This window comes from Gossypium arboreum, chromosome 3 (genome assembly GCF_025698485.1).
Source record: "Gossypium arboreum isolate Shixiya-1 chromosome 3, ASM2569848v2, whole genome shotgun sequence".
Taxonomy (NCBI): domain Eukaryota; kingdom Viridiplantae; phylum Streptophyta; class Magnoliopsida; order Malvales; family Malvaceae; genus Gossypium; species Gossypium arboreum.
Window position 1 is genome coordinate 16,818,206 of NC_069072.1, and position 14,916 is coordinate 16,833,121.

At 29.5% G+C, this 14,916-nt stretch overlaps 2 protein-coding genes across 3 annotated transcripts; both read left to right on the forward strand.

Annotated features, from left to right (window-relative positions):
• Positions 1 to 2,332: 2,332 nt before the first annotated feature.
• LOC108468285 (protein DETOXIFICATION 29-like) lies at positions 2,333 to 7,647 on the forward strand. The gene is made up of 8 exons (XM_017769179.2): positions 2,333 to 2,786; positions 2,881 to 3,422; positions 3,650 to 3,736; positions 6,400 to 6,456; positions 6,559 to 6,797; positions 6,882 to 7,000; positions 7,128 to 7,214; positions 7,313 to 7,647. The coding sequence occupies exons 1-8, from the start codon at positions 2,466 to 2,468 to the stop codon at positions 7,403 to 7,405; spliced, it is 1,545 nt and encodes a 514-aa protein (XP_017624668.1). The 5' UTR covers positions 2,333 to 2,465; the 3' UTR covers positions 7,406 to 7,647.
• Positions 7,648 to 9,382: 1,735 nt separating this feature from the next.
• Positions 9,383 to 14,449, forward strand: LOC108468745 (protein DETOXIFICATION 29-like). 2 transcript variants are annotated; one of them, XM_053025546.1, is made up of 8 exons: positions 9,383 to 9,995; positions 10,096 to 10,637; positions 12,363 to 12,449; positions 12,876 to 12,932; positions 13,054 to 13,142; positions 13,384 to 13,502; positions 13,912 to 13,998; positions 14,099 to 14,262. In XM_053025546.1, exons 1-8 carry the CDS (start codon positions 9,657 to 9,659, stop codon positions 14,183 to 14,185), a joined length of 1,407 nt encoding a protein of 468 aa, XP_052881506.1. In that variant the 5' UTR covers positions 9,383 to 9,656; the 3' UTR covers positions 14,186 to 14,262. The 2 variants fall into 2 exon arrangements, with proteins under 2 accessions (XP_052881506.1, XP_017625095.1); XM_017769606.2 differs by having other exon boundaries at positions 9,384 to 9,995; positions 13,054 to 13,292; positions 14,099 to 14,449.
• The last annotated feature ends 467 nt before the right edge of the window (positions 14,450 to 14,916 follow it).

Here is a 14,916-nt window from a genome sequence, read left to right on the forward strand (position 1 = left end):
CTAAACTAAGTGTTCTTAAAACCTTAGAGCAACTATTTCTAAGAAGATGTTAAATAAGATTTTCAATGAAAACAAAAGAAAATTATCTGAGATACTTATAAGAGAGGATTTTCCCCATGTTTGTAGAGAAAAATTGAAAATTTATTATCATATTATAATAAAATTTTACGTAAACCAAAAACAATAGAAGCAAAAAGCATAAAATGATGTATGAGATTAATGTTGCAATAAATGATTACTGCGTTTTTGTCAACTCTAAGGTTTGTTATTAAAGCAACATATTCCAATATTATGGCCACTTCTATGAATGAAAATGAAATGAACTATCAAGAAAACAAGCAAATCTAGTTTAATACCAAACTTGATTGTTGCAGATTTTGCAACTAAACCAACAACCCTTAGATAGTTTCAGGTATGTTGATTAACTCCGGGAAGCTTAAATTATGTTCAACATGAATCCTTTAATCTCTTTTTTATTTAAAATATCGCAAAAAAAAAAAATTTAACATTGTAAAATCCTAAAAATGTTCATAATAATAAAATTTAATTATAACGAAATTTAATAAGAACAAATTTATCATATTTATGGTATAATAAGCTAAGTTTTATTCTTAAAACCTTAGATAAGTCATTTTTAGAAGAGAAGTGAAAAATTAAGGTTTAAGTGTGTTAGAAATATTTTTAAAGAATATTTTCTGTGAAAATAAAAGAAAATAAGATGAGATATTTATGAAAGAGGATCTCAATATTCGTTCTTTGCATCCATACATTTTCGAAACATGAATTTTGTATTATTTACTAGTAATTGTTTGAGTACATATTCATTCTTTTTCCTAACATTCAAAATTTTTCCGTTGATTTTTCATGTATGCCTCGTGCTTTTAATGTTGTTGTGGACCGGATAGCTTTGAATGGGTGTTGTATCCACCTGCATTACTAGCCACTAGAAAGTGATACAAATGTTTAATGAAAAGCAGAATTTTCGTCCCAAACAAAATAAAAACTTAAAAATTGTTTTTTAAAGATAAAAACTTAAATATGTTAGATATAGAATGTGGTGTTTCATTTTCAGTAGCTTTCCATATGACTTTCGAGAGATGCTTTTTTCACTTCAAACCAATAAGTATCTTCTTCTTGATGACAGATAACAAATTTTACCCAAACAGATAAGTTAGATTCTTTTTCAATAGTATAATATCGAACAAAATTTGGCATATAATATTACTAGAAATTTTATTATAGTAGATATATGTTTAAAAATAACATACAATAATTAATAAAATATATAGTTTGAAACTAATTAATAATAACATATTAAATATAGATATTATATTAAAATAAATAAAAAACTAGATTAAATTGTAAATAAAACGAAATTTAAATTAGATTAAGCTAAATAACAACATAAATCTTAAGTTGGTGGCAAGTTAATTTGTGATACCAACTTAATCACCTACATTATGAATACATCAGATTTAGAGCATTAAATAAATATATCAATCTTAAATTATTTTCGAGTTAATTTGTGACACAAATTCAATCAACAACAATATTAATATATATACAATTGATGATGGATGATAAAACTAAAACATATATAAAAAGATTAAAATAGAGTTTTGATTTAGTGATAAATTTAATTGAGTTTTGATGTTAAGCTTGTTATACATATTTGCGGTCCATCTTAACTTAAAATAGAGTTTTGGTTTAATGTGGGTGATATTTTTGTAATTTTTTAATTGAGTTGATAGTAATAAGATTTAAACACATGAGTATATAAATATATAAGATAAATTAATATTTTAATTTATATAAATATATAATACTAAATAAGAAAAACAAATATACAGATCTATGAAATCTTAACAATCCACATGATACAATTGTGGCTTCCAAGTCGAGCGTTGCTTGAGTTTATGCGAGGGCATGCATGAATGACCATGAGACCAGCGTGATCTTTTAATTAATGTGAGTGCTACTGCTACTCGATTTAATAATAATAAAAAGAAAAAAGTAGAATTTAATTAAACTAAAAATCATATGATTAAGTTTAAGATTTTAACAGAGTACAAGTTAATTACAATTACAACTATATATATAAAATATTTAAATAATTATAATTAAAATCAAATGGATAAATTAAAATAAAAGTCACATGTATTGAATTTAAATTAAAATAATTGGAAAAAACAAATATAAGATTTATGTAAACGCCCAAACATAAGAAAAGCAAAATTTCAAAATGGATCTTTATTTTATATGGGTTTTAGATTTAAACTAAAATGTTGTACTATTAAAATGCATTAAATTTCTTTAATTAATTTTGGATCAGCGTGGAAAATATTATAATAAATGCAATCTCTACCCAAAACCGCCTTCTGAAATATTGTCTGTATATATATATACCTTGGCCGGTTGACTTGATATTATATATTGTATTCCAGCTCTTTACGTCTCCCGTGGCAATGGAGGGAGCTGAGCAACCGCTTCTTTCCTCTCGGCTAGTTGGCGGGGATGAACAGTTACTTTCTAGACCATCAAACATCACCTTCACCGCCGGCACCGATGACATCCCACCAATCAACAGCGTCCGTGACTTCTTCAGAGAATACCTGATTGAGTCCAAGAAGCTGTGGTTCCTGGCTGGCCCCGCCATCTTCACCAGCGTCTGTCAATACTCCCTCGGCGCTATCACTCAAGTATTTTCCGGCCAAGTTGGCACTCTGGCCCTCGCTGCCGTCTCCGTGGAGAATTCGGTCATTGCCGGTTTCTGCTTCGGCATCATGGTAAATCTGTAAATTAGATTTCCGTTTTCATTTGGGTCTCTGGCTTAGTTAAAAATAACACTAATTACAATTCTTGATATTAAAACTTGAATAGCTTGGGATGGGAAGTGCACTTGAAACTTTATGCGGCCAAGCATATGGAGCAGGGCAACTTGATATGCTAGGGGTATACATGCAAAGATCATGTGTCATCCTCACCGCAACGGCTTTGATGTTAAGCTTGTTATACATATTCGCGGTCCAACTTTTGACGGTAATAGGCCAAACGGAAAGCATAGCGGAGGCCGCTGGAATATTCGCAATATGGATGATACCGCAACTGTTTGCTTACGCGTTTAACTTCCCGATGGCGAAGTTCTTACAGGCACAAAGCAAGATGATGGCGATGGCGATGATATCCGGGGTGGCGTTAGTTCTGCACTGTTTGTTTAGTTGGCTGTTGATGCTAAAGCTGGGTTGGGGCTTAGTTGGTGCAGCCATTGTGTTGAACGGGTCGTGGATTGCCATAGACGTGGCTCAGTTTTTGTACATAATTAGCGGTACTTGTGGTCAGGCTTGGACCGGCTTCTCTTGGAAGGCATTTCAACATCTATGGGGATTTGTCAGATTGTCTTTTGCTTCAGCTATAATGCTCTGGTAAGTCCAACCTAACACTTGGGCTTCTTTGTTTAAATCCAAATTAAATAAAAACAGGGAAGTAAAAACGTTACTTTAGAAATGGAGCTTTTTTTTTGTTTCAAGCAAAAACAAAAACAGAAGCCCCATGTGTTGCATGTTTAAATCCAATTTATTATCATTATTATTACAAATTTGAAGGAATATGTTTTAAGTTTATAAAGTGTTAACACAAAAAACATTTGCAGTTTAGAGGTATGGTATTTTATGGCATTGATACTTTTCGCTGGATACCTGAAAAACGCTGATATATCTGTGGATGCGTTGTCTATCTGGTGAGTGCACCTTTTTCTTTTTTTAAAGCATCATTTTAACCCCTAGTTGTCATTACTTGTCTTTTATTAAATTTTCTTTTTTATATTTGTTTAAGATAAGTGTCGCTTTTTGAAGATTTCAAAGTAATTTTATTGCACTCGACTATGACTACTAGTCATACGCAGATCTACGGATTAGTTGGGTAGGGTATTACTTCTCTTTATTAACTATATTCTTTTTGACATCAATTTTACTTTTGAAGATTTAACAAATTAATCATTGCACTCCTCTATTAGTATATGCAGATCTATGGATTAGTTGGGTTGGATTCATCGAACCTAGGTTAGGGAATCTAGATTGTAATTTTTTTTAATTATTTCAATTTTACATTAAGCTTAAAGCTTGGGTTTTTGCTTTAATTGTTCTATTATTAATAATTATTTTAATAATAAATATAAAAAATCAATTTTATTAATAAATATAAATTATATAATGATGTATTATATATTTAATAATATAATAATTCAAATCTAGTAATTTAATTTTATAATTTTCATAAATAATTAAATAAAATTTATTATGTAAGTCTAATACTATTATATTATGTTACACCCATGTCGTGGGTGGAACTAAAATTTTATGTAAAAAATATATTTGAATTAATTACGGATGAAAATTTAAACATCTTTTATCAACCTTAATTTCTATTTCTGAACTTTGGGTTTTTTTTTATATTATAATATGAATCAAAGTTATATTGGAGAAAATAAACACTCAACTAATATACCATAATTTGAATTTTGAACTTTTAATTTTATGTAACACTAACAATATAATTTCTAAATCAATTTTAAATCATATTCATTTTAATAAAAAAAACATTATTTATAACATAAAATTTAAAGTATAAACAATTAAACTAAAACATAAAACATGATATCAATATGAAATATAACATCAAAAATTATATTTTAAACTCTTAAAAGACTCAAAAGTCGTACAAATAATATATATATATATATATATATATTCCATTCTTAATACATATATTCTAACATTAAGCTATCCCAAGTTGAACTCCCAATGAACAGTAAACAAAATAAATTTAAACTAAATTTGGATTACTTATCATTTGGATTGGAGTATGTATTATTATAATTTGGGTTTTAAATAATGAATATTATATTTATTTGGGTTTTGACTTTAAAGAGTTGATATGAAATTTGGTATAAATTCAAATTAAATATATTAGAAATACAAATTTACTAGACTAGTCATTATCCACCAAATTTATGTATGAGTAATGCTGTCACAACTCACAGTAATACATAATCTTTTACTAAAATTGAAGAACTAAAAATAAGCCAAAATCATAAACAAAAATATCTTAGAAACAAAGTTATGTATCAAGAAATTTTGGACCTTTGTAATTATTAAAAAAAAATCGAACTTTGCTATTCTCTGCCTTAAAAGAAATTTAGAACTTGGCTGATCAGAATACCGTGCATAAATTATACCTCATTTATAATATATAGATTTAGAAAGAGATATATACTAAATGCATAACATTATTTTGAATTAACAAATGTATAAATTTAAAAAAAAAATAACATTTCAACTAATCGTTAACTGATATTTATATGCATCAGTTAAAGTCGATCTCTTTACCACCTTTTGTGAGAAAATACAATAATAATCGTTTAACGTTGTATTTATTTTATTGAAAATAGTTTTCAACAAATAATTTTTAAAATACGGATTAAATTTTTAAAAATTTAATATTTCTTAATTTTAGATGATTATGTGTAAAATATTTTTCGTTATTTGATCATTTTCTTGAAATCATTTTTAAAAGTTATTCTTAGTAAAACAAATATAACATAAATATATTTGTTACAATTGACAATTAAATTTTATTTTGTAATAAGATAATATTTTATAACAATAAATATCATATATAAACTTAATAATAAAAAATATTTAATTAAAATTTAATTTAAATTTCATATATTAAATATATGAGTGCGAAAAATGACACATCGAGTTGTAAGTGATAAATAAAATTAAAAATGATTTAAACAAATATTAATATTAGTATAATTAAAATAATAATATTTCATACTATAAAACATTTTATAATTAAATATTTATAAATTGTAATATATATTATCAAAATATTAATATAAATATTTTTCAATAGAATATTATTTAAAATTTAAAATTGTTATTGTCAAAAATATGTTATTAAAATAAAATTATATTATTAAACATAAATAATTAAATAGGTATGTTTAATAATATTATATTAATATTTTAAAAATTAAAAATATAAAAATATTAGTTTTATGTAAAATAAATTACTCGCAACCTCCAAACTACTTTCCCTTAATCAAACTATATTTAATAGCACCTTAAAGTTAAATACATAGAAGACAAAGGAAGAAGAAAAAACAAAGTTGCGTTTGGTTTCGTCGTTTAGTAACGTGGAGTAAATGAAGTCAGGTGGGCATTGCAGAAGAGGAGAGTCAGGACATTTCACCACAAATTCGACGCTCGCAGTTTTGTCACTGACACATCACATGACCTCTGTCTAAACTTTTCCATCATATTAGTAAGAAAATTCCAGTCTTAAATATATATATATATTTGGAAATAAAACTCTGGAATATGATGAACTTTGCAGTTTGAACATACTGGGTTGGACAATCATGGTGGCTTTTGGAATGAATGCAGCTATAAGGTGATAGTGAAACTGTATTAGTATCTTAATTAAATACAAAAAATAATTAATAATTATGGCAGACAATAATTTTTGTTTATAAATATTTGAATGAATGTGCAGCGTGAGAGTTTCAAATGAACTGGGAGCAGGGCATCCAAGAACAGCGAAATTTTCATTGCTGGTGGCGGTGACATCTTCATCTATGGTTGGTGTTATAGTATCCCTAATCCTCATCATCTTTAGGGATGATTATCCCCACTTGTTTTCAAATGATTCACAAGTTCAAGAGATGGTTATAGACCTCACACCACTCTTGGCCATCTGCATTATCATCAACAATATTCAACCTGTCCTCTCAGGTTTCGTCTTCTTTTGCTTCTTAATTAGTTTCAGGGATATCAGTTACCTTTAAAACATTATAAACAAAATTATTTATTATATAGGAATGGCCGTTGGAGCTGGATGGCAAACTGCTGTTGCCTATGTAAACATTGCATGTTACTATATTTTTGGAGTTCCTCTGGGTCTCACATTAGGTTTTGCGCTTAACCTGGGTGTCAAGGTATGTATCTTCTCCATCATCCAACTCAAATAAAAACTTTTCAAGAAAATCTTTGTAGTGCAAGAGAATTTATAAAAATGCTGAGTGCTGCAAACACTCAATTGCTTCTTTTAATTTTACTCTCCAGGGAATTTGGTGCGGGATGTTAACAGGAACAGTCGTGCAAACTTGTGTACTAGTAGGAATGATTTACAGAACCAATTGGACCAAAGAGGTAAGAAAAATTAAACAGATATATAGAAAAGAACTACAAATGTTGCATCTAACTTGAATTATACATATATATATATATATATATATATATTATTGCAGGCTTCAATTGCGGAGGAAAGGATAAAGAAATGGGGAGGCGAAATTCACTCTGAAGAGAAGAATATGCTACAAGATAATAATAACAATAGCTAAAAAGAATGTTAATGAGAGCTATTGTGTTTTCATCTATTGGAGGAACCCTAATTTCAGTCAGAGAACTGCTTTCCTATTAATAGTGGCATTAGGTTTGAAATATTTAAATAAATTAATTATTATCAACATCCTAATTTTAAATGATCTCGAACTATTATTTTATTTTTAAATTACGGATTTGAATTTTATATAATTATTTTTACATCTATAAATAAAGTGTTTTATCAAGAAATTAAGTAAAATCATTTCATAAATCTTTCATCAATAGCTATCAATGTATGTAAGCATTTTTTAGTACATTACAAACAATGTATAACTAGCATGTGGCAGATGACATAGAATTTTTTTATTTCAAATGTTTAATTACTTTTAAATTTATATAACATAATAGATTTCTTTTATTTTGGTTTTAAAAGTCTTGTTTTCATCTTCAATATCCATTTGTTAATCATAGCTCAAAATGTAATTTTTAACACAAATTTCCTCTAATTCTGACAATGTTTTGTGGAATCGAGGGATTTGTAAAAACCTGGCCATGTTTTAAACATTCGGTCCCACCAGGTCAGCAAAGCGGGTCCACGTCAGTGCATTTTATGCTGACATGGCAATATGTTACCCCAAGGGCGCGATTTGCTGGCATTTTCCTCCTAAAACGCTCCTACATGGACGCATTTTGCTAAAACTGGCCATTTCCGATAAATAATGTGGAAATCGGCCTATTTTCATAAATATACTTAGAAATGAGCATTTTTAAGTAAATCACCCAAAATAAATAATAACTACAAAACAAAAATATACCTTCAAAATAATATTTGTTGTTGCCTCATTTCCTTCCAAAACAACAAATTCAAATGAATAATAAATATTAAAAATATTAAACAAATAAATTATAATTAAAAAATTACCTTTCAAAAAATTTATTGTTGCCTCCTTTCACACTAATCCCTAAATCAAACATATAATAAATATTAAAACCACATAACAATATATTCCTCCCTTTAAAGCCCTAAACAAAAAAAAAATTACAATAATAAAACTTAACCTTTCAAAACTTTTCTTCTCTTCTGTGCTACATCTTCCCATTCTTCTCTTCTCATAAACTGTTAACTTCTTCTTACAATTTTTTTTTATTTTTTATTTTATTTTACAGCTGAGAGGACCATGGCCCCTCTTTTAAAATTTATTTTTTTCACCCGTGAGACCTAAATCAACCCATTTAAGTCATCAGACCCCTTGAGTGTGTGGTCACTTTTGTCGTAGAAAGGTGTCGCCTAACACGATGCCTCCACTAATATTGCCTGTCAGGTTACCTCCTCCATCCTTTAAAAATTAATTTTTCTTAACCCGTATTATAACCGGTATAAACTACATACAAGTGTCGCCTCTTCTACTTCTTCCATCATTTAAATATATTTTTTAACACAAATTATATACTTAATGATAGGGTTATGATTGCTAGCAAAATAAACTATGCCTCCATTGGTGTTGCCTTTCATGTTCCTTTCTCCGGCCTTTAAAAATGATTTTTCCTCAACCTGTATTTTAACCGGTGTAAACTAGATACATGTGTTGCCTGTCCCACTCCCTCCATCATTTAATTATATTTTTTAACACAAATTATATTCTTAATGATGAGTTATGATTGCTAGCAAAATAATGGTGGAGCCGCCACCTTCAAACCCTCCATCCCTAAATAATATTCAATCCATATATTTTGGTAAATAATAGAGATGGAATACTATTTAAAGATTATTTTTATATTATCTAAGTAAAAAAAAAATCCTTTAATCTAATTATAATGTATCCAAACAATTTTAAAATAACAATATAAATATTTAAAATATTAAAATAATGGTCAAAAAGGTTGGGCGAGAATAAAGCGTAAAATATTAACTCTGATTTCGCCCTTGAGAAAAAAAAAACATTATATTAAGGAGTTGGTCATGCTTTGCAAAATCATTTTATACCAAAGGAATGTTATACCGAAATTAAGTCATATGTAGCAAAAAACCAAAACATTTGATGGTAGGAAAAATTATGGATAAAATTCATAAAATTCGGTAATTTTTTTAAAAGATAGTGTAATTTCTGAAATGTTTTTTTTTCAACATATTTACATAAATTTCCCGGATTGAATTTTATTTTTAAATTCGAATATAAATTTATACACTTAAAATCTCCAAACAAATCATTCTTCTATCCAAAAATATTATCTACATATATCTTGGCCGATTGCTCTTTGTGCTCTCATATGGCTATGGAGGATGCTGAGCAACCGCTTCTTTCCCCTCGGCTAGTCGGCGAGGACAGCCACCACCAGGAGCAGTTACTTTCTAGACTATCAAACACCACCTTCACGGCCGGCATCGATGACATCCCACCGATCAACGGCGTCCGTGACTTCTTCAGAGAATACCTGATAGAGTCCAAGAAGCTCTGGTTCCTTGCTGGCCCCGCCATCTTCACATCTCTTTGCCGATACTCCCTCGGCGCTATCACTCAAGTCTTTTCCGGCCAAGTTGGCACTCTAGCTCTTGCCGCCGTCTCCGTGGAGAATTCAGTCATCGCCGGTTTCTCCTTCGGCGTCATGGTAAATCTGTAAATTAAATTTCCTTCGTTAATAGTTTTAGTTTTGTTAGCTTAGTTACAAATAACAGTAATCACACAATACTTGATTAAAACTTGAATAGCTTGGGATGGGAAGTGCACTCGAAACTTTATGCGGCCAAGCATTTGGAGCAGGGCAGGTTGGTATGTTAGGGGTGTACATGCAAAGATCATGGGTCATCCTCAACTCAACGGCTTTGATGTTAAGCTTGTTATACATATTCGCGTCAAAATTTTTGAGGGTAATAGGCCAAACAGAAAGCATATCGAAGGCGGCCGGAATGTTCGCAATGTGGATGTTGCCTCAACTGTTTGCTTACGCGTTCAACTTTCCGATGGCGAAGTTCTTACAGGCGCAGAGCAAGATCATGGTGATGGCGGTGATAGCAGGAGTGGCGTTGGTTCTGCACACTGTATTAAGCTGGCTCTTGATGCTAAAGCTGGGATGGGGCCTAGCGGGTGCAGCCGTTGTTTTAAATATGTCGTGGATTTTCATAGTTGTGGCTCAGTTTTTGTACATAATTAGCGGCGCTTGTGATCGGACTTGGACCGGCTTCTCTTGGAAGGCATTTCAACATCTGTGGGGTTTTGTTCGATTGTCTTTAGCTTCAGCAGTAATGCTCTGGTAAGTCACCTAGGCAGAAAAAAACTAAAAATCATTTTTAAAAATGAATTAGGTCTTTTATTTTTTTCAAAATATAAATCCCTAAATTTATTATTCCAATTTCAACGTGATTCTATGTGTGAGAAATGCTTTATAACATTTTTAAGAACGAGTTTAAACCCTTTACCTAAAACTTATTTTAAATGCTTAATTTTAATTTCACGTAATTATTTATATAAATTTTGACTTTTATTTAATTTTCATAAATTATTGATATTGTTATTTATTTCACATCTGTTTACATTTATTTATTTTATATTTATACCGAAAGTTACGTTTCAAAATTGATATAATTTTTTAAATTATACTTTGAAACAAATGCATTGAAAAAAATAATTTTAAATTTTGGGCTTTTTAGAATTATTTTTTAAAGATTTCAGTTGAATACCTACCATTCATTCATTTTTCTTTGAAATATTTTATGAAGTTCCAATACAAGACATGACAAGATAGAAACAATATCATTTCTCATTTCACCCTTTTTTAACCTAGCAATCTTTATAAATTAATTATCAAAATAAATTATTTATCACAATATTTTTAATGTCGCTTCACATATTAATTATATCAAATTATAATATAATTAGTGATTATAATTATTATATATAAAAATAATTGTTTTAGCTTACGCGGTAGAGTGAGTGATGTTTATTTTGATAATTCTAAGTTTAATTCTTACATATAACATTTTATTATTTATTGATAAAATAATATTATTTGTGGGACTTGAACTAAAATAATATTAATCAGTCAGGCTGACATAAAAAATATTGTAATAAACAATTTATTTTGATAATTAATTTGTAGGGTAATCATTTTAATATTTAATTATTTATTTTAAATTAAGGGGTAAAAATCCTTATTGGACTTTATGACCTAAAAAAAGGAAACAAGTTTCCTACACTTCAATTTTCTATATCAGTAAAGTATGTACAGCTTTAAATTTCTATATCAGCAGTTCAGTACAAGCTTGTCGGTTTTATTGTTATTAAAATATGAGTGTACTCTTGGGTTTTTATTTAAATAATAAAAAGTATTAATTAAGAAAATGGACATATTTTAGATTATTTAGGAGTATTATATGTTTTTTACAGTGAAATTGGATAGGCCGCAGTTATAAAAATAATATTTTAATAAAAATAAATTAAAAATTTCCATACTTATAATTCTTTTTCTTTAATTTGGAGTGAATATGGTATAATTTTGAATTTTATACATCTATTTTGGAATCTATTTATTTTATTAACATATTGTTTTTTATAGTTGGTCCTCATCTGACACATATTGGTGGTATCCAATTTTATTGTAGAAAATATATTATTCTCTTAAGTAATCTATAACATTTGTCATTAATTTTTTTATTAATTTAGGTAAAAAAATCAGTGTTCTCTTCGTAAAATTAAAATTTTGTTTATATACTTTTATTTTTAAATTTTTTAGATCTTAAAATTTAAATACAAATTAAAATTATTTTATTAAATTTAAATTTATTATCACGCTATTTTTAATTATATTGATATTAAGTAAATATTATTTTTTATTTTAAAATATCACATCAATAAAATTTATAAAAGTAAATATAATAATATTAATAATTGAATTTAAATTATAAATTTAAAAAATAGATGGTTAGATTCCAGGAAAGGAAGAGAGAAATGGTTAATAAATGTATAAAATGATTTGCAGTTTAGAGGTATGGTATTTCATGGCATTGATACTTTTCGCTGGATACCTAACGAACGCCGAAGTATCAGTGGATGCGTTGTCTATCTGGTGAGTGCACTTTTTTTAAGTAATCATTTTAACCACTACTTGTTGATTGTGGGGCACTGTTTGTTTCTATTAAATGTGAAGGTCGCCTACTGGAGGATCTGCTGATTTCATCTAAAATCTTGCATTCCATTCAACTAATAATTCAAACTGTAATTGACCAAATATCAACCACATCTGACGCACGCAGTTATGTCATACAAACAGACAATAACAGTGACACACATGCATACCTCATGGTATTTTTGTAATCTTAACTTTCCAATATATGAATAAGAAAATTCCTGGTAAATATATAGTTCGTCTAAAAGCAAATTAATTTTATGTTTAGCTGTAGTTTTATTATTCTTGTTTAAATTAATTTCTTTTTGTTGACATCCCAGTATATGAGTAGAATTAAGAACTGATCTGGAATGCTGAATCGTGCAGTATGAACATACTGGGATGGACAATCATGGTGGCTATGGGAATGAATGCAGCTATAAGGTGATACTGAAACTATATAAAGTATATAGTATCTTAATTATTTACAAATTAAATGCAAAAAATAATTAATAATAATGGCAGACATTTACTCTTTTTTTATTAAAAATGAATGAAAGTGCAGCGTGAGGGTTTCAAATGAATTGGGAGCAGGGCATCCTAGAACAGCGAAATTTTCATTGTTGGTGGCAGTGTCGTATTCATTTATGATTGGTATTACGATAGCCCTTATTCTTATCATCTTCAGAAACCATTATCCCTACTTGTTTTCAAACGATTCACAAGTTCAAGAGATGGTTATTGACCTCACGCCACTTTTGGCCCTTTGCATTACCATCAACAATGTTCAACCTGTCCTCTCAGGTTTGACTTTATGACATCCATTTTCATAATTTTTCAATTTATGTTTTAATGGAAATTTGGTTGCATGGTTTTAAATTTAAGTATGATATAGGGATGGCGGTTGGAGCTGGATGGCAGACTGCTGTTGCATACGTAAATATTACGTGTTACTATCTGTTTGGAGTTCCTTTAGGTCTGACATTAGGTTTCCTGCTTCACATGGGTGTCAAGGTACGTATCTCCTTGTCTCCTCATTTCGTAAATACCTATATTATCTGTTTGGAGATCCTTTGGTCTCACTCTCATATTAGGTGAGGCCTTTGGTTTGATAGAATCTTATCTCAGTTTTTGGAATTTTGTTGAGTGGGGGAGCTTTCGCTGATATCATATAGGATGTTTTGGTATGACTTCTTGAGAAATACGTAGGCATGATTTGGGTTACTGGTTTTGGTGTTTCAAGAGCATACGGGGCTTGTATTTAGCTGGTGCAACGGCCTTAAAAGCTTCTACTTGTTGCTAAGGTCTACTGCAGTTGATATTGATTGTTTATTTTGGAAGAGTTGGAGATTTTGAGAAATGTTTTTCTGAGCTTAGCTCAATTGCTTATCTTTTTAATTTTTATTTACATTTTGTTGTGCAGGGAATTTGGTGTGGGATGTTAACAGGAACAGTCGTCCAAACTTGTGTACTACTTGGAATGATTTACAAAACCAATTGGAATAAAGAGGTAAGAGAAATTAAATAATATCCATCATTTTATGATAAATATATACTGCAAAAGTGGAAATGCTGTATCTAACTTGAATTATATATGTGTATTATTGCAGGCTTCAATGGCGGGGGAGAGGATAAAGAAATGGGGAGGTGACGTTGACACTAAAGAGACGAACATGTTAAAAAATAGTAATAACTGAAGAGAATGTTAAGCACTTCAAGCAGTTCCTAAAAGCGTGGACTGAAATATATTCGTCCATTATAATTCCCCCACCCCCAACCAATAACTTGGATATTAGAAAGTTTATTTTTATCTTTTATGTTTTGAGGTATCTATTTCATAATAATTGATTAGTTTTTTGCCCATGCATTTAAACTCTTTCATGGTATCACAAGCCTAAAGCTAAACGGCATTTTTTTTTTTTATCTTTTCTCTTATTGGAATGAACGAAATTATTGTAGTCTCTCAATCTCTCCTTAATCTTCCTACGGAAACAAACTAATCTTCTCCCACCTTATCTGTCCCGGTACTTAATACACCCACAATTCCACAAGCAATTCCTAACGTTCAAACCGCATCCTCCCTTCCTTCCTTACTAGCCCAAATTCAGCCATCAACATTATGTACTACAACTGTCTACTCTTCTTCTTCTATGCAACAACTCCTTACAACAAATGTCTCTGCTCGAGCACCAATCAAGCTTATCCCTTCTAACTATCAGGTATGGTATACACAATGGCGATCCTTGCTCATTGGGTATGATTTCACATCATATGTCACAGTACCACCTCCCTCTATGCCAACTGCTTTTTGGCTTCGTCAGGATCAACTGATTCTAGGTGCTTTGGTTGCTTCTCTTTCTCCTGAGGTTGTCTCTCATGTTCTATCTTCAGACACTTCGTTTGCTATTTGGACAACACTCCAACAAAT